The following is a 20,907-nucleotide window of genomic DNA, read 5'->3' on the forward strand; positions in this document are numbered from 1 at the left end:
CACATTTCCAAAACAATATTTACCCGTTTAAGTATGGCAGTGTTAGCATTTTGTATGATTTTCGAGTAAATGTAATTGTTCCGTGAATAATACACGACGCTATTGTTGATCAAGAAGCTAACAGTTTATGGCATCAAGCATTCTGTATTCTGTATTTTGTCGCAAATATACCCCCCACCCAAGTACTCCGGTAGTCTTTGATTTTAGCAATGTTTTCACAGTTTTGGCAAGCAAATAGATCATGATTATTGTTCTCGTTACTAAATTATCATGTTGCTTATTTATTTACCATTATTCAGAATCCCTATACCATGGGAGACTGTTGGGTTACCTCCCCTGGTACTGTTTAGTTAATTATTTGTGGTGTATTTAATTTTGCTGTTTGCAATCAAAAAGCATTGGCACCTCATTTAGTACACCAAGCAAATGTTTAAATGTGAATGATATAGATTGTATGTCTGTTACAGAAACAAAATGCACAGATATTAAGTTTTGCATCCGATTTTTTTTCCAATCTCAATTAACAATTTTGGCAAAACTTTCTTAGTAATAATGATAGATATTTTAATCGAGCGAAAATTTCTAAGGTAAACACAAATAATTTACACATTTAAACCTATGGTACTCTGTCAGTACACCTGTACTTAACTACTTTTTACTCCTACAGGTCACTGCATACCAAGTATTGTGAGCTGGTCTACATCATATAATGTAGAACTCACGTTTCCCTTTTATAACATGTAATTGATGTGTTGTCTTACACATGTACAAAATGGCAAAAAGTTTTGGGCTTTCCTCGACTTTGTTAATAGATTGTTTCTTTGATTTTCATGTCACTTTGACATTCAGTATTGTGACCATGCCACAAAAGTGCATGTTTAATATTTTGAGAATGAAAATATTACCTGAGGTAATTTGTTGGATACTTGCTTTGTATTAATGTCAATGCCAGTTATTGGAGATATATGGAATGATTCAACAACAGGTTCGGAGAAATGTTGATTATTTTTATTTTTTTCACATTTGGTATTACACATTTTGTATACCTGATATGTAGAAAACACCAGAGAATTGGACCAGTAATAGTCATTCGTCAACTCTGTGATATTTGAAACCTATTGTAGTCTTCGAGTAATTTTCTTTTGATAAAAGCAAAAATAAGACATAATGATGCTTTCTATTTGATGATGAGTTTATTACTAAATCAAGCCATTTAACATATTATTGTTTTTGTTACTTTTTTAATCTGTAAATTTGGAATCTGCCATTGAACTAAATTTAAAAAACAGATTGCTAATCATTTCCATGATAATTCTGTACATTTTTTAGCTTCATAATAATTTGCAGTTTATAGAAATGTACATTGTCACAACGGCAAGGTATGTATTTTTCAATATAAGATGTCAGGTAAACACTGCCTGAAAGATTCTCATATCAAAAGCATAATGACGATAGAAAGAATGATCATTATGATTGTATAAGAAAATCTCTGTTATAAACTGTAAGGTAGCAGCCTCTAGGTATACTGAAGCTGTTGAATTTATAATGTTTATGGTATTTTCCAGTACCAGGTTGTGATTGGCTTTATTAAAGTGCTCTCAGCTGTTTAATTCAAGATATTGTAAATACAAAATTCAATTATTGTGTTCATTTTTTTTTTTTTTTTTTTAGAATTCACTTATCCAGCATTTAATCTATACAGTTTGATTAAGAATGATGTATGTTATAAATGTTATTTTCTTAACAATCGCTTGTCAAATATTTGCTTTATTTTTTCATAAATCGTAAATATATATTGACTAATCCAATTACAATTTTAATTGGCAGTATCACCCTCCGACAAAGACTGGATATTAAGTGTATTATACTGAACTTCTCACTTATATTAAGTTACCTGTAGGGATCACTACAGGTATAGTAAAGTTTCATAATAGTATACACTACTATCTGTTTGGTCACATTAACTAACACAAATGTTGTTGAATTTATGAAAGATTTGCTGTAAATCATGTTTAAAACAAACCCAGTAGATCTCAGAAATTATTGCTAAAACATTGCTTGGATCTTGTTATTAATTTTGCAGGTTGGATTTTTTGCGGAAAAATGTTAACGTGAAAAATTTGAACGCTGCAAAATAAATGTTTTCAGTAGTTTGCACTGTAAGTAAATACATTTTGTTACAAGTCCATAAGACAATTCCTTGCTAACGGGCACAAAAAATTCCTTGTTTTAAAGGCTTTGGATTTTCATATCTACCATGTTTGGAGGTGACCAGAATACAGATACGATATACATAATACCAAGAAGGATGTTGCATTCAGTTCCCGACTAATTCTGCAGTTTACAGTGGGTGTGGTAATGATCTTTGGCCGATGCACATGTCTTTACCTCCCGTAGCCAAGTAGTGTAGGTTCTGCTAGAACCCTTGTGTGATTTAAGTGTATAACACTTGACAGGCACCATATGCTCATAATTTATCTCTGCTGGTGTATTTCAATACCATTATGTATAGTAATTTCAAACTATTGTAGAAAGAAAATTGTAAAAATATTCCCTTTTTTTTAAATGAATTTGTACATACTATTATAATTTCGGGAGAAATGCCCAATTATTTATTCTGTTTAAGAAGTACATTCTCAGAAGGCTGTTGATGTTGCTTTTGGACAAATTTACCTTTTGGACTTGTTACAGCTTAGCTAGATACTTGATTAATATTGAAACAGAAGACGTTTCACAGAAACGTAGCAGAACTAATCTGCGGTGGCCGAGATGTTGTTAATCCTAGTTAAAGTGCTATATATGATGGATCCTCAATGCCTGTTATTTACTCCTGTAGATGTCGGTGTGTGATCATCACTTCAGTGTACTAAACAAACACTACTGGGAGATGTCCCAGCTACGTCACAAATCACACTGCAGGTACTCGTGAAAATGTGTATATATGCCGATAATACTGTATTAATGTAAACCTATCGTCAATAAACATTATCAAAGGTTTATATTTTCTCTGTCCATTCTTTATTTTACTCCAATCTACATGAACTTGCAAGCTTAAATGACCCACACGTATCAAATACAGTTTGAGGCTGCCTGTAATTGCCTAGCTCAAATTAAACTACCAAAGGAAGAGATTGGCGAGGGCTGTACGTGGCTCCCTAACCAACCTTATACAGTACTATAAGGTACTGAATTATTAAACATAATCATTATTACCCACTCCTCCGACTTCCTGCAGTGTTAGTGTTATTTAGACAAAATGTCTAGACATTATTCTGACAGCTGACTTGACTGACTTTCCACTTTTAGACTTGGTGAGTCATATTCAAGTCAATATGCTGTTCATTTGCAGTCTTTACTTGACAAAGGAAACATGTTTTTGAAAGCTCTCAAAATAAACCTTCAATTGCTGTTTTGTGTTCAAACACATTCACATGATACTACCTGAAACTAATATATTTAGCATCAAGTATTGCATCAAACATAGATATACAGAGAATATGTAACTATGAGAAATGGAATGAAGTTTGAGTAGTGTTCATGTCAAGTAACTCGCAAGGAAACGAGTAAATCGGCTAATTGACAACTACAGAAGAATGTGTTTACACAGCCCCAATGAAAGGTGGACAGTTTAGGAGTAATAACCAAAACACATTTTTTCTTTTACTTCTTTATTAAATCACATTTTAATAACTCTTTTATTACCTGGTAATGATTTTTTGTTTCCGATTTGGCATTCCTCATTACTTTCTTAAAGTTTACAAGAATATTTCCTAAAATAAAATGTCTCAAGTCCTACAAGTTCTAAGAATACATGTGTCGGTGCACATTTGTGTCCGAGTCTACAAGTAAAGGCGATCCTGTCGGAACACCAACACGACGGTATTGATAATTTCTGTAACATAAATCCATTTACAATGACACATTTCAACACTTTTATATCACAGAAGAAGCAATGCATAATTAGCAATGACATATTACACACAACTTTCATGAAATAATGGGGTAACTATAAATAGGTCTAGATTAAAATGTCCGTACTTTCTAAAGCAAGTTTCTAATAGTGCTGAGGTAAAAAGGTTTTGTTATATTTCTTTTCATCTTATTACGAATACATTTTACTAAATCCTGTGTACAGTATACCTCAAATAGATTGTACATTTTACATATATTTCTAATACCCTTAATACAATGCAATGCCCAATATGGATTATTTCCTCTACAGCAGCATAAAACAAATTGAAAAGTGACTAACCACAAAAAACCCAGATATCTGGTTTTAATAATAATATTTTTTTGGGATACAATTTACTACTAAATCTACAAGGGAGTCAAAATAACCAAATACTTGCTATATAACTTTTCTTTGCCTGCATAATCAAGAAATGGGCAGTATATAGGTCAATCTTCAAGTTCTGTGAAAAAGAACTCTTCACAGTTAAAGCAGCAGAAATGCTTTTACCCTGTTATTGCTAATAGACCTTTTACATGTAGTAAGTGTACATGTAGAAGATACATATACCCATTTTTTAAGGTTTGGGTTGTTTGTGTTTTTACATCCTATTAACAGCTATGGTCATTTAAGGACGTGGCAGGTTTTGGTGATGGAGGAAAGCCAGTACCTGGCGACTGCCCCACGTAGGTCTCAAACCCGCGACCTAGCAGTGGAGGGCTAGTGGAAGCAGAATGTCAGATGCCACTTGGCCACTGCGGCGCCTCTTTTATGGCAAAGTATCCCCGAAAGAACTTGAAGGAAAATCTGTTACACCTACACAGACTTAAATAACTCACTAGTATGCATACAATCATATTCCACTTCCTGTAAGACTGCTCTTTAACTGATTAAGATGATGTTAAAACTTTGTATTATCAAAAAGAGGCCCAAGAAGCCTGTCTCGCTCACCTATTCTTCAATGTTTTAGGGTCATGGTTCTAAGGTCAAACTTTCTTTTGAATAATGATATTGTATGAATTCCAAATGAAAGTTGATCACAAGTTGATAACATCACATCTTAAAAATATAGCAATTGGTCTAGGCTATGAATGATAGGGCTGGCCAGTTGAAAAATTCACATTTTCAAACGGCTCAAAATTCCTTCAGACTAGGTGAGCCAACATACATGAATATGACTTGTACAATTAGTATGTACAATGAAAACACACACAATACAGAAGTTTTAACAAGGCCTTTCCTAGAAATTCATGTTTTGATTATTAATGAAAGGGTTTTATTTTGACCATCATTCAAATGGCATCCCATGGTATGGTAAAACACAATGATAAGCAGAGAATCAAAGTTCTTTACTTTAGTATACTGGTACATGTAATATGACATGATCATGATAAAAACACCCATAAATCTTCAAAAGAAATGCCAGCAATGTATTGTGGGTATGGTTAACATAATATGTCATAAAAAAATGTTTAATCTTCCCCAACAAATATTTCATGATTTACATTCAATGGCATCACAACAAAAGATAGCTGACTAGTAAAACAAATAGAGAACATATATATTCAGTGCAGCAAAATATACACTTTTCCTTACTTTAATAACTTGTCAACCTTTTGATACTATCACCGGACATAGTACATTGAAAATCTTAATACATGTTCATAAACGTTCCCAAACGAGTGGTGGTTGGTTATCATGTTTATCTAACTCAAGTTAGTCAATTTTCAACTTGTATAAAGACACTAGATTTACCTAGTTTCTTTTATAAGCTGAAATTTACCTAATGAGAGTTTGATAAACATAATAACCGATCGAGAGTTTTGGGACCTGTTCATATTTTACATTGAAACAACATGTTTCCCTTAGAAAAAACATTTGTCAGTTTCCAATGGGGGAACCAATTGCCATGAATCACGATTCTATGATGGAAGATGACATCACGAAGCATTGTTACGTGGTGTCATAGTTAAATGATTGACCAATGAAAGGACACCCAGAGTGTCATCCTCTAGCGGGTAACTAAAAATCTTTACCACTCCAAGCAGGTTTATCTACTATATCAGGAGTGAGGCACCCTATTATATAATGGTCATGGAAGAAAATGAATTCTTAATAGCTAGTATCAAACCTTTCAGAATGACCTGCCATTTTCACTTGGTGACCATAATGATTACAGGTGTATAATTTTAAATAACATCACCCAAACAGTTAACATGTCCGTTTAACCATAATATTATCCAATATGTGTATGTGAAGGTAATTATATAAGACTTCAGGTTCCAGATGACAATTGTACAGGCTGTTCCTCCCTTTTACAGATTACCAAGCAATAAGCCCATGCCTGGAAATAAGCCCACCCATATCAATGGAAGTTAACTAAAGAGACTAACAAACTATTTCATTGTCCTGCAATAGGTCTGCTCTACACTTTCAGTCAAACTTTATGTATTTCGCCCCCTGGCTTAATTGCAGGATAAATACACTATTTGTATTTTACCTGTGGTGTGAGTTAAGATGATCAGGGTTGTGCGGGTTGGAGGTTTTAGAAGTCAATCTACTGCCACGTTTATCCCTTTGTGGCACCCATCCACAAAATCTGTACCACAACAGAGATGAGCTAACCTCAGATAATAATGGTTGATTTAATTGAAAGTTATTGTACAGGTTAAACATTAGATATAAATATATTTACAAACAACACGAAAATTGTAATTTCATTACCTTCAAACAACAAACACTACACAATATAATTGTCAAAAAGGTTAGAACGTTTACACTTGTTTCCATTCTGATCAGTTGTATTTCCCTGTGTTTTAACCCAGTCATTGCTTTACACCTTCCATAGTACAAGGCAAAGGCCATATAAATATATCCAGGATGTAGATATACCAGAACTAATAAAAATATTTCAAGACAAAAAAAACTTTTTTTTTTAACACAACAGAATTAACTAGGCAAAACAAAGCTTGTCAATAAATGTTTGGTATTCTTTTCAGGTAAAAGTTTTGAACAAGAGTTGAAGCTGAAAGAGATACCAGTAATACTATGAGGCCAAATAAAAATAGACATAACTCTTATCTCCGTAATACAGCACAACAAACATAACACATTTCAGCCCTAGTCATAGTCAAGTCTTCTACAGTTTCTGTCAAATTTACATATAAAACGATTCAAATCTAAAAGTGGCCTGCCAGAGCAATAAAAATAAGACCTTTTCATTCAAATCAATGTCATATTGTGCAGCAAAAAATTCCTCTGTGCATATATAGAGTGAGACTTGTTTAAAGAAGCAAAGACCAGATCAGAATTTCTGTCAACAACCTAGGGTTAAACAAGATACACAGTCTCCTATATAAAATAGTGTGATGCCATAGAAATAAGCCAGGTTACATCATGTCATCAACAGCAGAGCATGGAAAGAAATTGTATTACTGTAAAAGAGGAAATTTTTGCAATGTGTAAATTTCCACATGTGAATATTCATTTATAGATATGAAGATTATAGGTAAAAAATAAAATATAAATTTCAGGACTGATGCTAATGCGAAATTTTCCACATCATGATCAGTTTTAAGGAGGTCAATGCCAACATTACCACATGCAAAAAATTCCCCTTTTAGAGTATTCAATTTGGAATGGACAAGTATTCAGATTGCACAGGTGATTTATATAGAAATGAACAATGTAGAATCTAGCTGAAGGACTGGCTTAAACAGGTTTCCATATTACACAGGGTTTGCTTAAATAGGTCCCAGAGAAATGTATCGAGACCTAGAAATGTCCTACAACTAGTCAGATCATACACTCAGCACTAACAGGCATGGCGGGTCTCCTCTTACAGGGTACATGGATCCCTGTCGATGTTAATTAATTTTTGTGATTTTCAGCACTCTCATTTTCTCAAATCTGCCATTTCTACTCTCATCTCATCCAGCATCTTCACATTACAACAAGTCTGGAAAAGAAAAGAACAAATTGTTTACAAACTTGTTAAAACAATAGAGCCGAGTCTCATACACAGATACAGTTTATATAATAATTAGTTTTCCTCATCTCAGTGAGAAGATGAAAACTATTTATTATATAAACTGTATCTGTGTAACATAAAACCTGTTTCACTCGCTTTTCTTGTCTGAAACATAACACTTGACCACTCTTGACACCACTTATTTATAGTATCTGTTTTTAACCAATTTCAACCAAGCCGTCCCCTTGAAAATGAGTCCAGGCCGCGGGATCATGAAGCAACCTGGACTTAAGGTAGAGAGCTCGAATCTCACCACTTTTCTATTGCACACATATCTTGAAAAAAAATCCTGTTCAATTCAAGTGATTACTTGTATATCTACAAAAATAATAACAGGTTGCAGGCCTTTTTAGGAAGTTCTAAATTTAAAAATAATCCCAGTTGTTGTCCAGTTTACTTTGGTCATGTTCCAAGTTTTGTAAGGAAAGCAATAAGGTGGACAATCTGACTTGTCAAATTCAAGTTTGAGACCTGATCAGCTGTAGTTACAAGTCATTTACGCGAATTTTCAAAACAGTTTTTGAGAAATACCAGAAAATTTTAACAAACGTTTATGAATTTCTTTTCTTCAGATGATAATTTTGAAAATTCCTATACATGTAGTTTTTTCAGCAGTTTTATTTTTTTTATTTCAATACTTGATAGATCTGCATTGTCATCTGGTTCAGATGATGATTCGGTGGCTTCGAAAAACTGGGACTAAGTGGTAAGATCTGGAATGTCACTTACCTCAAATAAAGGAGGCGTTTTTTTATGATCATGGAATCCACGCTCCCTACAACTACCAATGTCGGGCATCCCTCTCTCCTGGGTCAGGGTAAATATCCCAGTCCTGTAGAACAAGTATTACACCTCAAATCATACGGATCAGTCTTTTAACAACAATACACAATTTTCCTGTTTAACCCTTTCACCCCTATGTAACTGTAGTAGACTCTCCCATGCATTGATGTGGATGAGTCCATTACAGTGGTGAAAGGGTTAAGGATCATTTGCTGTATTCGCATCAAACACTCATTTACACATTTGCAAGTTGATTTCAGAGCAGAAAAAAATCAGTACATTATATTTACTGTTTATCTTCTAGAATTACAACGAAAAAAGTTCCTTTTTACCAGCATTCACAGTTATTATTTTTTAAATTTCTTTCTCAACAGAAGTAAACAAGCAGGAAAAAAATCAACATGCTGCATGATGATTATTTCTATCATGATACTATCATTATTATAATGGTAGTTAATTCCTGTTAAACTCACAAGTTGTCACAAAAATAACCCTGTTCTAAATAAGCTGACAAAAAGTTGACGAAATGATTCAATAAAGTATTTCATATGTAAGTATTTTTATTTTTTATTTTCATATTGCAGGTGAAAATCTTTTCAGCTAATAAACATACTCATTATACTTGGGTGCACAAACGATGGCTATGGCCTCGGGCAGCATGGCTTGGTAACCATACTGGTTGTGCATATCCACACTAGACAGAAAGGCTGTCTGTGACGGATGAGTCTGCAACGAAAATCAGACATTACCACATCAACATTTTATAATCAAACTTAAAGTTCCAGGTTCTACATCTGATGCATCAATGCTTTATAGGCAAAAAGATGTATTTTTTTAATAATTTCTTCATTCTTTTAATTTCATTTACAAATATTTGATCAGATAAATATGCATCTATTGTATAGAGTTCTAGTACACTTGACTAATTCGATTGATATGTTGCTTTCCCTACAAAGTATGAAAGCAGTTTCTTTTTGAAATTCCCAAATATAAAACTTAAAGATATGGAACAACCTAGTCTTGCACAAAAGGTCTTAAATACACACATGTATGTCTCTTAATTCCTGGGTCCCTATGGTCTTAATTGATAGAAAGCTCTCCAACATCAAATTCATATAATAGCCTTTTTATGCCGAGAAACATTACAGATTTTTATAAGTATATGATTTCCCCAGGTCCTCTAAACAGTTATTCTCTTTACAGGTATTCTCCAGGCCTTGTGATCAGGCTTTTCTCTATATAGGGTTTTCCCGTGTCCTATAATAGGGTTTTCCTGTGTCCTTTAATAGAGTTTTTCTCTATATAGGGTTTCCCCGTGTCCTATAATAGGGTTTTTCTCTACAAAAGATTTACTGCTGGGCTGTTAGACCAGTTATTTCTCATGCAGGACGCCCTAGGCCTTATGGCTGAGTATTCTTTATTCAGGGTGTCCCTTGGTCTTGTGACCAGGATTTTCTCTATACAAGATTTACCCCAGGTCGTTTGACCTTTTATTTCTCTACACAGCGTTTCCCCTGGTCTCACGACTGGGTATTCTTTACACATGATTTCCCCTGGTCTTATGACCAGGTATTCCTCTATACAGATTTACCCCTGGCCGTTTAACCTGTATTCTTGGTCTTTTGAGGTAACCTTCATTCATGATTTGCCCTGGTCTTGTGACCAGTTTTTTTCTCTATTACTGACATGAATCCAGCCCAGGGTGATGAGGTCACGAGGGTCCTGGTACATCAGAATATCTTCCTCTTCCTCAGCCACACAGGAGTCAGACGTCCCCGCCTGCTTAGGGATCAGCACATGTGATATGTAGAATGCACTCTTGGACTGTAAAGTTGAACAGAATCCATATTCATAAACTTTCTTACTGCATCAAGAAACTCTTACAATGAACAATCATTTGATTAAATGATAAAACAAATATTGTTTTTTCTAAAATATGAATTAATATTTGCATTCCGATTGTGTTGTGAATATCATTAAACATTACACATGTGATGTATTTATGTCAACCTTATGACCTTGTCTATCTGTCTATCAATGAATAAATTATGCTTATAGTGAACCATTTTTAATTTGGACTCCAAAAAAACCTGATATATATTTTATCAAAAGAATCCAATTCTTGTAACATTATCTTCTTCATAAATCTGGAAAAATAGTCATTCTTGACTCATTTTTGGCACAAAAAGTATAAGAACTATTTTTAAATTACACCATTTGTCTTTGAAACCAGACATTACATACCCATAACATCAAAAGAAAATTGCAGTATTCAAACAACTTGGTCAAAGTATGACAATCATTTTGACTGATTCTCTTACTAATTTTCCTGCTAATATTCCACATGTTTCTATGTTTTTCATTGTGTTGTGTTCAGCCACACCCAGGAACTTCCTGACAAGGTCTGACGGGATAAAGACGTCCCTCAGACCTCCCTTATTGAGGCCAGGCACCCCTATACTGGTGAAGTGGTCGAAAGCTGGCTTACTCGTCCTGTCAACGCCAGGAGGTCTGAAATGTAAACAAACAAGTTCACCCGAATGATCATTTTACATATATTCATCCAAACATGATTGAAAGTAAGATATAATAACAATAGGAAAACGTTGCATATATATGCTGTTGAATTCAAAATAAAGACTGTTTATTCTATGCAAAGAGTGTTTCCTGTCAATCAGAATCTTAACCACTAGATCAAGCCAAAGCTAACATGTACATATCTGGTATTTGTATATCTAAGATCTACACTCACTAACAACACAAATCTTGCCATCTCATCCTGATCAGCACCAATAGTCAATGAGCAAGGTAACAGCCTGGTACATTTTAACTAAAACCAGTTTTCTTTCAGTTATTCAACAGATGACACCAATTAATCTCATTCTATAAATCTCTTGTAATCAACCCTGATCCAGATATCATGTGTAGTTCAATTTGTAGAATAAGAATGTCAAACGTTGTTTTTTTTTCATTCCTATTTACAATCATTGGTAGATATAAATACAATTGCTTAAAATTAAACTATTGCCAAAATATGAGCAGCAATACAGCATTTGTAATTATAAACCAACACAGGTGATAGGGAATGAGATTTGATGTCTTGTGTGTGGTGGTCAGTCAATGAACTTCAGGTGATAGGGAATGAGATTTGATGTCTTGTGTGTGGTGGTCCGTCAATGTACTTCAGGTGATAGGGAATGAGACTTGATGTCTTGTGTGTGGTGGTCAGTCAATGTACTTCAGGTGATAGGGAATGAAATTTGATGTCTTGTGTGTGGTGGTCAGTCAATGAACTTCAGGTGATAGGGAATGAGATTTGACGTCTTGTGTGTGGTGGTCAGTCAATGAACTTCAGGTGATAGGGAATGAGATTTGATGTCTTGTGGGTGGTGGTCCGTCAATGTACTTCAGGTGATAGGGAATGAGACTTGATGTCTTGTGTGTGGTGGTCAGTCAATGTTTTTCAGGTGATAGGGAATGAAATTTGATGTCTTGGGTGTGGTGGTCAGTCAATGTACTTCAGGGGATAGGGAATGAGATTTGACGTCTTGTGTGTGGTGGTCCGTCAATGTACGTCAGGTGATAGGGAATGAGATTTGATGTCTTGTGTGTGGTGGTCAGTCGATGTACTTAAGGTGATAGGGAATGAGATTTGACATCTTGCGTGTGGTGGTCAGTCAATGTACTTCAGGTGATAGGGAATGAGATTTGACGTCTTGTGTGTGGTGGTCAGTCAATGTACTTCTTCCCAGGAGTCTTCATGCACACTCCATCACTAATTGCATGTATTGTCAAAACAGGTGAGTTCAGCCAATTTTCAAAATTAAACAATTAAAAAAAAAATCTGAACATAACTCACCCTACATGCTGGTCTGTCTCACTTATGACTAGGTTTTTCTTCAGTTCTCTATCTGGTATGTTTGGTACACTGGAAGACATCCTTGTAGGGTCATTCAAAAGGTTCTTTTCAATCTTAGGTCGACCATCATCCAAGTTGTTAGGAATGAAGGCCAGTCCTAGTGCCCCCGGTGGTGCACTTGGTTTGGTGTTCTGGTTGTTGAGTGCAGTTCTGTCAGCATTATTGGCCACAGTAGGACCGTGGATCTGGGACTGGGAGTCAATGTTCTTCATCATTTCCTGCTCCTTCAGTTCGCGCAGCCTATGCTCTTGTTCTTGCATCCATTTTGCTTCCGATGCCAGACGAAGGCAGTTGTCTTCCTCCTCCTGCTGTCTACGTCTCAACTCCTCCTCCTGGCGAACTTTATCTTGCTGTCTCTCCAACTCTTCTTGAATTTTCCTCTACAATGGGATTTCAAGACTTTATTCAAGTATTTATGGTAAGATATTGCATTTTTAGGGTGAGAGAATGGAAAAAGCATTATTAGTATTTTCATTTGTTAAACTAAAATCCAAATATTTAAATACTTGTCCTGTGGAGAGATTATATAAATACACTTACCTCTTCTGCTTGTCGTCTGCGTTCAATTTCTGCATATTTCTTCGTTAGTTTTCCCTTAATTTGCTCAGCAACTGGAAAAGCTGATTTCACTTTCTACAAAAAAATAAAATAAAAATATTACTCAAGGAATCACCTGTTTTACAAATAAACCTTATAATTGAGGAGATATGTGGGGTTTTTTATGCAATAAGCCAGAAATGTTAAGCCTCTGGTTAACAAACAGAATTTTTAGCCTTGAAATTAAACCAATGTGTCCACAGGCAGACAGACTAGGAGATACCAGTGTTTCCACCATCCCCCCCCCCNCCCCCCTACCTTCCAATTAATTTTGTCTCAAAGAGCATTTATGGAACTGAACAAAAGCTTAAGACTTTTTTTACAAAGAAGAAAAATGTTTTCCAAAATGATTTAATAAATATTTCAATAATACAAGGTTAGTTTAGAAGTTACCTGACGGACAGCCGATACATCTGTGGCCGGAGCACTTTTAAACTCTGGATGTTTTGGAAGTTTCTCAACAAACAATCTGGTTTAACAGAAAAAAAAAGAGATATGAAATATTTTTCAAACATGCAGGTTTTTTATTATAAATTAGTAAAGTCAGACATGCCTTATCTGATTTTCAAAGAGAAGATAGAGTAAAATTACATGAAACAGATTTGGTCACTCATTTGGAGAGGTTGTACTAAACATGCTTTAATGAAATGATAGGGCTGAGTTACCCCAATAGATAGAGCCACAAACTATCTCCTTATCAGTATATAATGGAAATTATTTGAAAACCATAAATTGATCAATTTTCAATCAATAATCAGTTTTGAGATAATTTCAATATCATGTAATAACAATTACATTTTGTCTCAATTGCATGTTGTTTCGATATTTCTGTATCCAAGAACCTAAATCTTACGATATAAACTTTGTGTAGAGGACAAATGCACTTTCTATATTCCCTTCCTCCTCATAGACTTTCGCCATTCGAATCATCTCCAGGCCAGATCTGAGGTAGCGCTTTGGTGGGATTGCGGTGTCCACATCAACCTGACATGCGTAATCACAAAGCTTGCGAACACGAGCTCCTGGGTCCCGGATATCAGAAAACAGTGATGCATCACTACCATGTGCTGCTAAAGCCATAGTTATTTGCTGCAATATAAAAAGAGAAAAATTTCATAAAAGAGATTTGAGAAATATAGGTGTTTCATTGACAATTGTGTAACCACTTTAAAAGTCTTTCATCCCCATTTAACTTTAGTAGACAATACCATGCATTGATATATGGATGAGCCTATTATGGTCTACAGTGGTGAAAGGGTTAAGTCCCTAGGCCGGGTTTCCCTATTCCTTATCAGAATGTTGTATTATCAAGTATGATAAGTTGGTTTTTATGAGTAGAAATTAAAATACAGAGCTATTTCATCACCTAGGATCAACCCATACCAATTTATATCCACTACTTCTTTTAAACACAATTTCTTTACCTAGGCCTCTGTTGAACCATACATGACTGTTATAACTGATTGTAAGGTTCAATCTATTTGGTAGACAAATGTATTAATTTAACAGTAAGAAAGTGGGATTCAAATCTTAACTCTTCATGGATGCTCTAGATCTATCTATTAGGGCTATCTTAATTGTCACTTGGCATTTATATACCCAATAGTATTCCGATATCCATCTACTCAGGATTACCAAAAGTATCTGTAATCTTGATTAGGGACCACTTAATATGGATGGAGTTAGGTTGTCTGATATACATGTACATGATCCAGATTTTTCCCAACTGGGATACAGATGTTTCAGCATCTTAGGTTTTTGTATAGTGCAAATGTTTTTCAGTACTCATCAGAATATTTCATGTTATTTAATGCTTTTAATTAATTCCTTTTTTGAAATATTCTTTCACCATAAGTATCTAAACTTCATATGATAATAAGTTCTAAACCTCTTTTAGGTATTGAATTTGTTTAAACTCTATATGGTTTAAAAGGATTTATGAAGTGTCTTTTAAAGTTTGAAAAATAATTAATAGTTATTTCTTTTATAGCATCCAGTGTACTGTGTATATCTATATTCTGTTGCTCATATTGATTATTGAACCAGTTCTTACATTGTTGAGAACCATTTAAAATAAACTTTAATGCTATTAAATTCATAAATTATACAAATTTACACATAGAACTTACCTATGTAATATCAAGTCCTCTATATATACTTTAGATGTATTTATTTGATAAGCATGATGTCTGCAGAGCACAAGTTGAGGTATTACACACTGTCAACACCTTCTGACTCAGATGGGGATGAAAGTGATACAATGCAATTTTTTAGACAGCCCACATGAATATTAGGTCAAATCTTCGAACACCTAGGATGTCTATTACACACGTTGATATTTTCTGCTAATCAGACATAAAATGAAGTAGACATGCATTCGTCTCTACACAAAAAGCAACGAATTACGGCATGAATCGAAAATATGCTAGGGATTCACATAAATAAATACTGCCTTGTGATTGTGATAACGTCCTGGCCTCGAACTCAAAAAGTATACACTTCAAGCTTGGATTTGTGCAAGCCTCTTGTTTGCTCAAAAGATGATTGCGTTTGGATTAATAATGTTATCAACCCATAACGTGACTCCCTCGTCAATATTTTATAATTATCAATTATCACATAAACCTATTTTCAGTATGTGTTTAATCAAACTAAACGAAACCATTCAAATAAACATATTAAAGAATATATGAACGTGTTTTATACATTTATAATGAGGAATAAAGTCTGATAATATAGCCTATCACCGTTAATGGCATCGGTACGAAAGATATTCGGATTTCAGCGAATTTGATTGGCTGAAACAGGACAGGTCTTGACCTTGCGTTTGCTGATTTGCAAAGTTACAAATATCTGTGCCTGTGGATACCAACTGTCGGTTATAGGCTGTGTAACATTTACGTGATTATAACGAATTTCAACATTGAAGGTATGTATGGTGACATGCACATGGCATATGTTGGGGTTGAATATGTAAAAAATGTCAGTGTAACTAACGAAAATGCCCAGATATGTCTGAAAAAGTCGGTTGAATTCTGAGTCATGTTTACATCGGCGAGCTGACAGCGACAGTGCTGAATCAATGAAGCCGCGAAAATTTACAGCATCGCTTAATTTCTTGATATTCAATGTTTACATTCATTCAAAATGTCTAATAGCGTTTGTCCTTATTTTTGATCGGTGTTTACTGTGAGAAATCGGTTTGTTTGTTATATATTGATTTTATCTCGACATTCTTTTTGCAACTACCTATATAAGGCTGCAGTCACATTTTTATGATTGACACCAGTACAAACATGACTGTTTGATTTTAAAATATTTGTGTTGGGCATACACATTGGTATGGAAACAAGGTGTGTCACATAAAAAAGAGGTTGGTTTCTTATACCTTAACACAGAAAATTACAGTGGCAATCTTGTGAGTTAAATATCCATATTTATTACATACTTACTAATAAATACGGGTTTTTTGTATGTATGCGATACGACACAATTGCTCTTAACCATATCAGCCCTCGCCATATCACACCCCAAAAGCCGTATCAGCCCCCGCCGTATCACACCCCAAAACCTGTATCGGTCCGCAAAACCCGTATCACACCCCTTTTGGACATTTTTTGTTTTTCATTATTTCAAAAGAAAAATAGATCATAAGATAGTAGCTTTTATTAGTAAGTATGTAATAAACAGAATGATATTGGTAGAGGGTTCATACTGGGTGTGATATATATGGGAAAAGACCATATTATACAGTAGGGGTTTCAATAATTTTTCAAGTTGCATATATGCATGTATCTTACACAAAGTAGGCGGTTAATTTCAGTACAGTTTCATATTACCTTCTACTTCTAAATGGTAATGACCAACTTCAACAAGTTGAAGATAATGTCATGAGGGAGAAAGAGATTTAGTCGAATCCAAGAAAGCCAAAATGATATATACATGTATATAGGTTTAATTTTGAGGGTAAATTGACAGGAGAGCAGATTTAAAAGATTCGGTAGTAGAACAGGAGGATATGATATCTGGTGGGATCTTATTCCACTCAGATATTGATCGGGGAAAGAAGGATTGTTTCTGACCTGGGTTCTGCAGTGTGGTATTTGGAAGGATTGGTGATGGGCATGCCTTGATTGCCTGGTTGCTGCTGGTATTAGTCTAGTGTGTTTACTAATAGCTTCCTGATTGTTTACAATTTTGAACATCCTACATAGGCTTGTGTCTCTGCGTCTGTCGGCAAGGGATCACCATTTAAGATGGTTCAACATATTGGAGACACTGGATTTTCTATGAGTGTAGACGTTTTTGTTTATAGTACGTAACGAGCAGCCCTGCGTTGTACCATTTCAATCTTATTGATGTTATATATCCTGGGTGTATGATGGGTCCCAAACAGGACAGGCATACTCTAGGGATGGACGGACTAATGATTTGTATGCCTGTACCGTAACTGATGTTGAACCTATTTTTTAAGTTTCGACAGAGGAAGCCAAGTGTGGAGTTTGCTTTGTCGGTAAAATTATTTATGTGGGAGTCCCATTTTAAGTTAGATTGAATTGTAAAACCCAGGTATTTTGCTTGGTCTACGTGTTCTAGTGTATGCCCATGGAGGATATAATTATTGATCATGGGGGTTTTTCCCCTTGTTCACAGATCTAGACAACACATTACACTTGCTCAGGTGGAAGGCCATCTTCCATGTCTTTTTCCCAGAGCGCCAGTTTGTCCAAGTCTTGCTGATAACCGTCCTCCTTTTTTTTTCATGAAAGCCTTCAGCCAGTGAAACATTTGTAGTAGGATTTTTTTCATGGGGTTACGGTACTGGCTACAAATGAAACCCCTGTAATTATAAACAAACAGGAATTTACAAACATTGAAAATACTATGCATATGATAAAACCTTGAAGAGCTGTGCAATTAAGCTTTCAACCACACGATTCATTTGTAGAATAGATATGTCCAGTAAACCCTAATTATTTGGGCTTTTAACTGATTCTTTTGTTATAATGAAGTAAATTTGTAACAAAATAAACCACAAAACAGTACAAACGATGATAACCTGGTGTTAATTACATTAATAGTGATCACACTGTCCTGTGGTGGACTATATATATAGCTAGCACATCATTGAAATACATTCCATGAACAATTATGAGCTTTCAGAAGAATATGTCATTAAATGCTGTGTGGTGGACAAATGAAAGATATCAAGAAATTTTGAAAATAAGTTGGGTCCATCAATGTATCGGTTTATTTTCAATATCTTTCATGTTTCATGCAAATATTCACCCAAAACTGCCTTAGAATTGGCAGATGGACAACCAGACATGTACTTCATGGACTTTCGTGTTGGCATTTTTGCCAACTTCTTGAACTTTCCATGGGGGAGATTCTGCATGCTCAAAATTAAAATCTAAATAAAATGTTTGTATATATACCTACCCCCTAGAGACAAAATAACCCTTTAAATGACACATTTTGAGTTGTTCTTTCAGATGAAATCATGATCATTAGATCTTGAAATATAGGAAAAGTTGAGCAAATTCACTGGTTGAAATACTAAATTTAAGGGTTCAAAATCGAGAGTCTCCCTCCTAAATAGGGAGAGTTGGCCAGTATGTTGGTTTACTTTAAAAGCTATGTCTTATCTCCAATCAGGTATGAGTCAATGCTGTGAAAAGTTACATCAACTTTAAAAGTTTGTCAGCACTAAATACAGATTTTTCCAAACTTCTTCCATCATAATGACTGTCAATTTGTAGATTTATTCACCATAAAAGCTAAAGAATACCTGTTTGGTTCTTATTAAGTGTAGTTGTGCTGTTTCCTTTATGTTTCCTTTAATTATATCTTCCCTTCGAATGAAGGGAGACATATTGTATATTAGTACTGGTTCTTCCTCTGGTTCTTCTAATCGCAACTTGTCCGGGCCATACATTTTAAACAGTTAAAGATATATTGATGAAACTTGAGGTATGTCTGCATCAACCACAGAAGGTGTGCAGTGCACTGGAATTAGGTCACTGTGACCTTTACCTCAAGGTCAAAGATCAAATAAGTGCAACATTTTCAGTAAATTCTTGTCCGGCCAGTAAATTTTAAAACATTGACAGATATCCTGATCAAACTTGAAGTATACATGCTGTATCACCCACCGAAGGTGTGCAGTCTAGTGCACTGGAATTAGGTCTCGTGCCCCATTATATATATATAAAAAGTCATGGCCCTTTGTTTATTTTTAATACTGAAGTTTATCCATAGCATAAGTTCCATGTTATTTCACCTTCGTTGACCAGACTTACCATATCTATGTATCTTGGAAATGCGGAATCTCTTTCACTATGAAATCAGGTTTTGTACCCCACTATATACAGAGTTATGGCCCTTTGTTTATTTTTAGGTCACCTGAGCTTTGCTCAAGTGACCTATTCTGATCACTTTCCGTCCGTCATGCGTAAACTTTTGACATTTTCGTCTTCTTCTCAAGAACCAGAGGATGGAATTTTTTCAAACATGGTCAGAATCATCCTTGGTAGATGAGGCTACAAAATTGTAAAATTGGGATTCCTACCCCAACCCCTGGGGCTCAAAGGGAAAATTAGGAAATGATTTAAAAATCTTCTTCTCCAGACTTAAAAGTACTACAGTCATTTTCTCTGCATGAATGGAAAGATCATAATGGGCTTTATTTAAATTGTAAATTTTAGTACCCCGAACCCATTCGTTCTCCCTCGGGGAGGGGGTAAAGTTTACTATATAGTATATTTAGGGAAATAACACTTTTGGGTATATTTGATCCATTTTTAGCAGAAAATTATTCAAACTTGGTCAGAATCATCTTTGGTGGATGAGGGTATTACATTGTAAATTGGGATTCCTGCCCCATCCCCAGGGGCTAGGGCGGGGCCCCAAAGGGAACATTTACCAATATTTTAAAATTCTTATCCTTTGATGGAATGACAAGTATCATATTTCACTTAGTTTACATGTTGATTCCCACATCACATCTTAAACAATAAAATAAAGCTACCAGTACCTATGAAATAACTCAGGTGATCGCTAAGGCCCTTAAGCTTGCTGGCCATCTTGTTTTTTTAAATAGAAGTTAGTCCAAGGCATAACTTCTAAACTGTTAAAGATATCTTGATCAAACTTAAAGTATACCTGCAGCATCACCCATAGATGATGTGCAGTGCACTGTCATTAGTTCATTGTGACCTTGACCCCAAGGTCAAAGGTCAAACATGTGGAAAAAAATCAGTAACATCTTGTCCGGGCTGTAACTTTTCAACTGTTAAAGATATCTTGATGAAACTAGAACTAAAACTACATCACCCATAAACGATATGCAGTGCACTTTCACTATGTAATTGTGACCTTGACCCCAGGGTCAAAGGTCAAAAAGTCTCATACTTGCAAGCATTTAAAGGTGTACGCCAAGGTGTATATCTGCATCACCCACAAATGATGTACAATGCACTGTTGTTCGGTCGCTGTGACCTTGACCTGGAGGTTAAAGGTCAAATAAGTGCAAAGTTTTCACGAATGTCTTTTCTGGGCTGTTTAAGCATTAATGTTCTTATTGTCTGTGAAAGAAATGATACAAAAATGGGAGGGGGGGGGGGGGGG

General features: G+C 35.1%; 2 protein-coding genes across 6 annotated transcripts in view; one reads left to right on the top strand and one right to left on the bottom strand.

The window, feature by feature from the left end:
• Positions 1 to 4,633: 4,633 nt before the first annotated feature.
• Positions 4,634 to 15,796, bottom strand: LOC110451220 (STAM-binding protein-like A). The gene is made up of 10 exons (XM_021499128.1): positions 15,408 to 15,796; positions 14,132 to 14,367; positions 13,672 to 13,747; positions 13,222 to 13,314; positions 12,622 to 13,061; positions 11,084 to 11,273; positions 10,449 to 10,586; positions 9,376 to 9,488; positions 8,709 to 8,811; positions 4,634 to 7,907 (listed from the first exon to the last, which is right to left on the bottom strand). The coding sequence occupies exons 2-10, from the start codon at positions 14,356 to 14,358 to the stop codon at positions 7,845 to 7,847; spliced, it is 1,443 nt and encodes a 480-aa protein (XP_021354803.1). The 5' UTR covers positions 14,359 to 14,367; positions 15,408 to 15,796; the 3' UTR covers positions 4,634 to 7,844.
• Positions 15,797 to 16,082: 286 nt separating this feature from the next.
• LOC110451221 (protein FAM13B-like) overlaps positions 16,083 to 20,907 on the top strand; it is a 58,490-nt gene continuing 53,665 nt past the window's right edge. For all 5 annotated transcript variants that reach the window (XM_021499129.1, XM_021499133.1, XM_021499132.1 and 2 more), the window contains exon 1: positions 16,083 to 16,207. The gene's annotated coding sequence lies outside the window, so the exon portion shown is untranslated. The remainder of the gene's footprint in view (positions 16,208 to 20,907) is intronic.

This window comes from Mizuhopecten yessoensis, unplaced genomic scaffold (assembly GCF_002113885.1).
Source record: "Mizuhopecten yessoensis strain PY_sf001 unplaced genomic scaffold, ASM211388v2 scaffold5877, whole genome shotgun sequence".
Lineage (NCBI taxonomy): Eukaryota > Metazoa > Mollusca > Bivalvia > Pectinida > Pectinidae > Mizuhopecten > Mizuhopecten yessoensis.

What these genes read in the sequence shown, in the direction of transcription:
- LOC110451220 (XM_021499128.1), bottom strand. Translation starts at nt 14,358, where the DNA reads ATGGCTTTAGCAGCACATGGTAGTGATGCATCACTGTTTTCTGATATC. An exon ending in GAGACAGACCAGCATGTAGG is followed by an intron (nt 11,274 to 12,621) that starts GTGAGTTATGTT and finishes TTTACATTTCAG; the next exon opens with ACCTCCTGGCGTTGACAGGA. An exon ending in TGTGCACCCAAGTATAATGA is followed by an intron (nt 8,812 to 9,375) that starts GTATGTTTATTA and finishes CTTGTTCTACAG; the next exon opens with GACTGGGATATTTACCCTGA.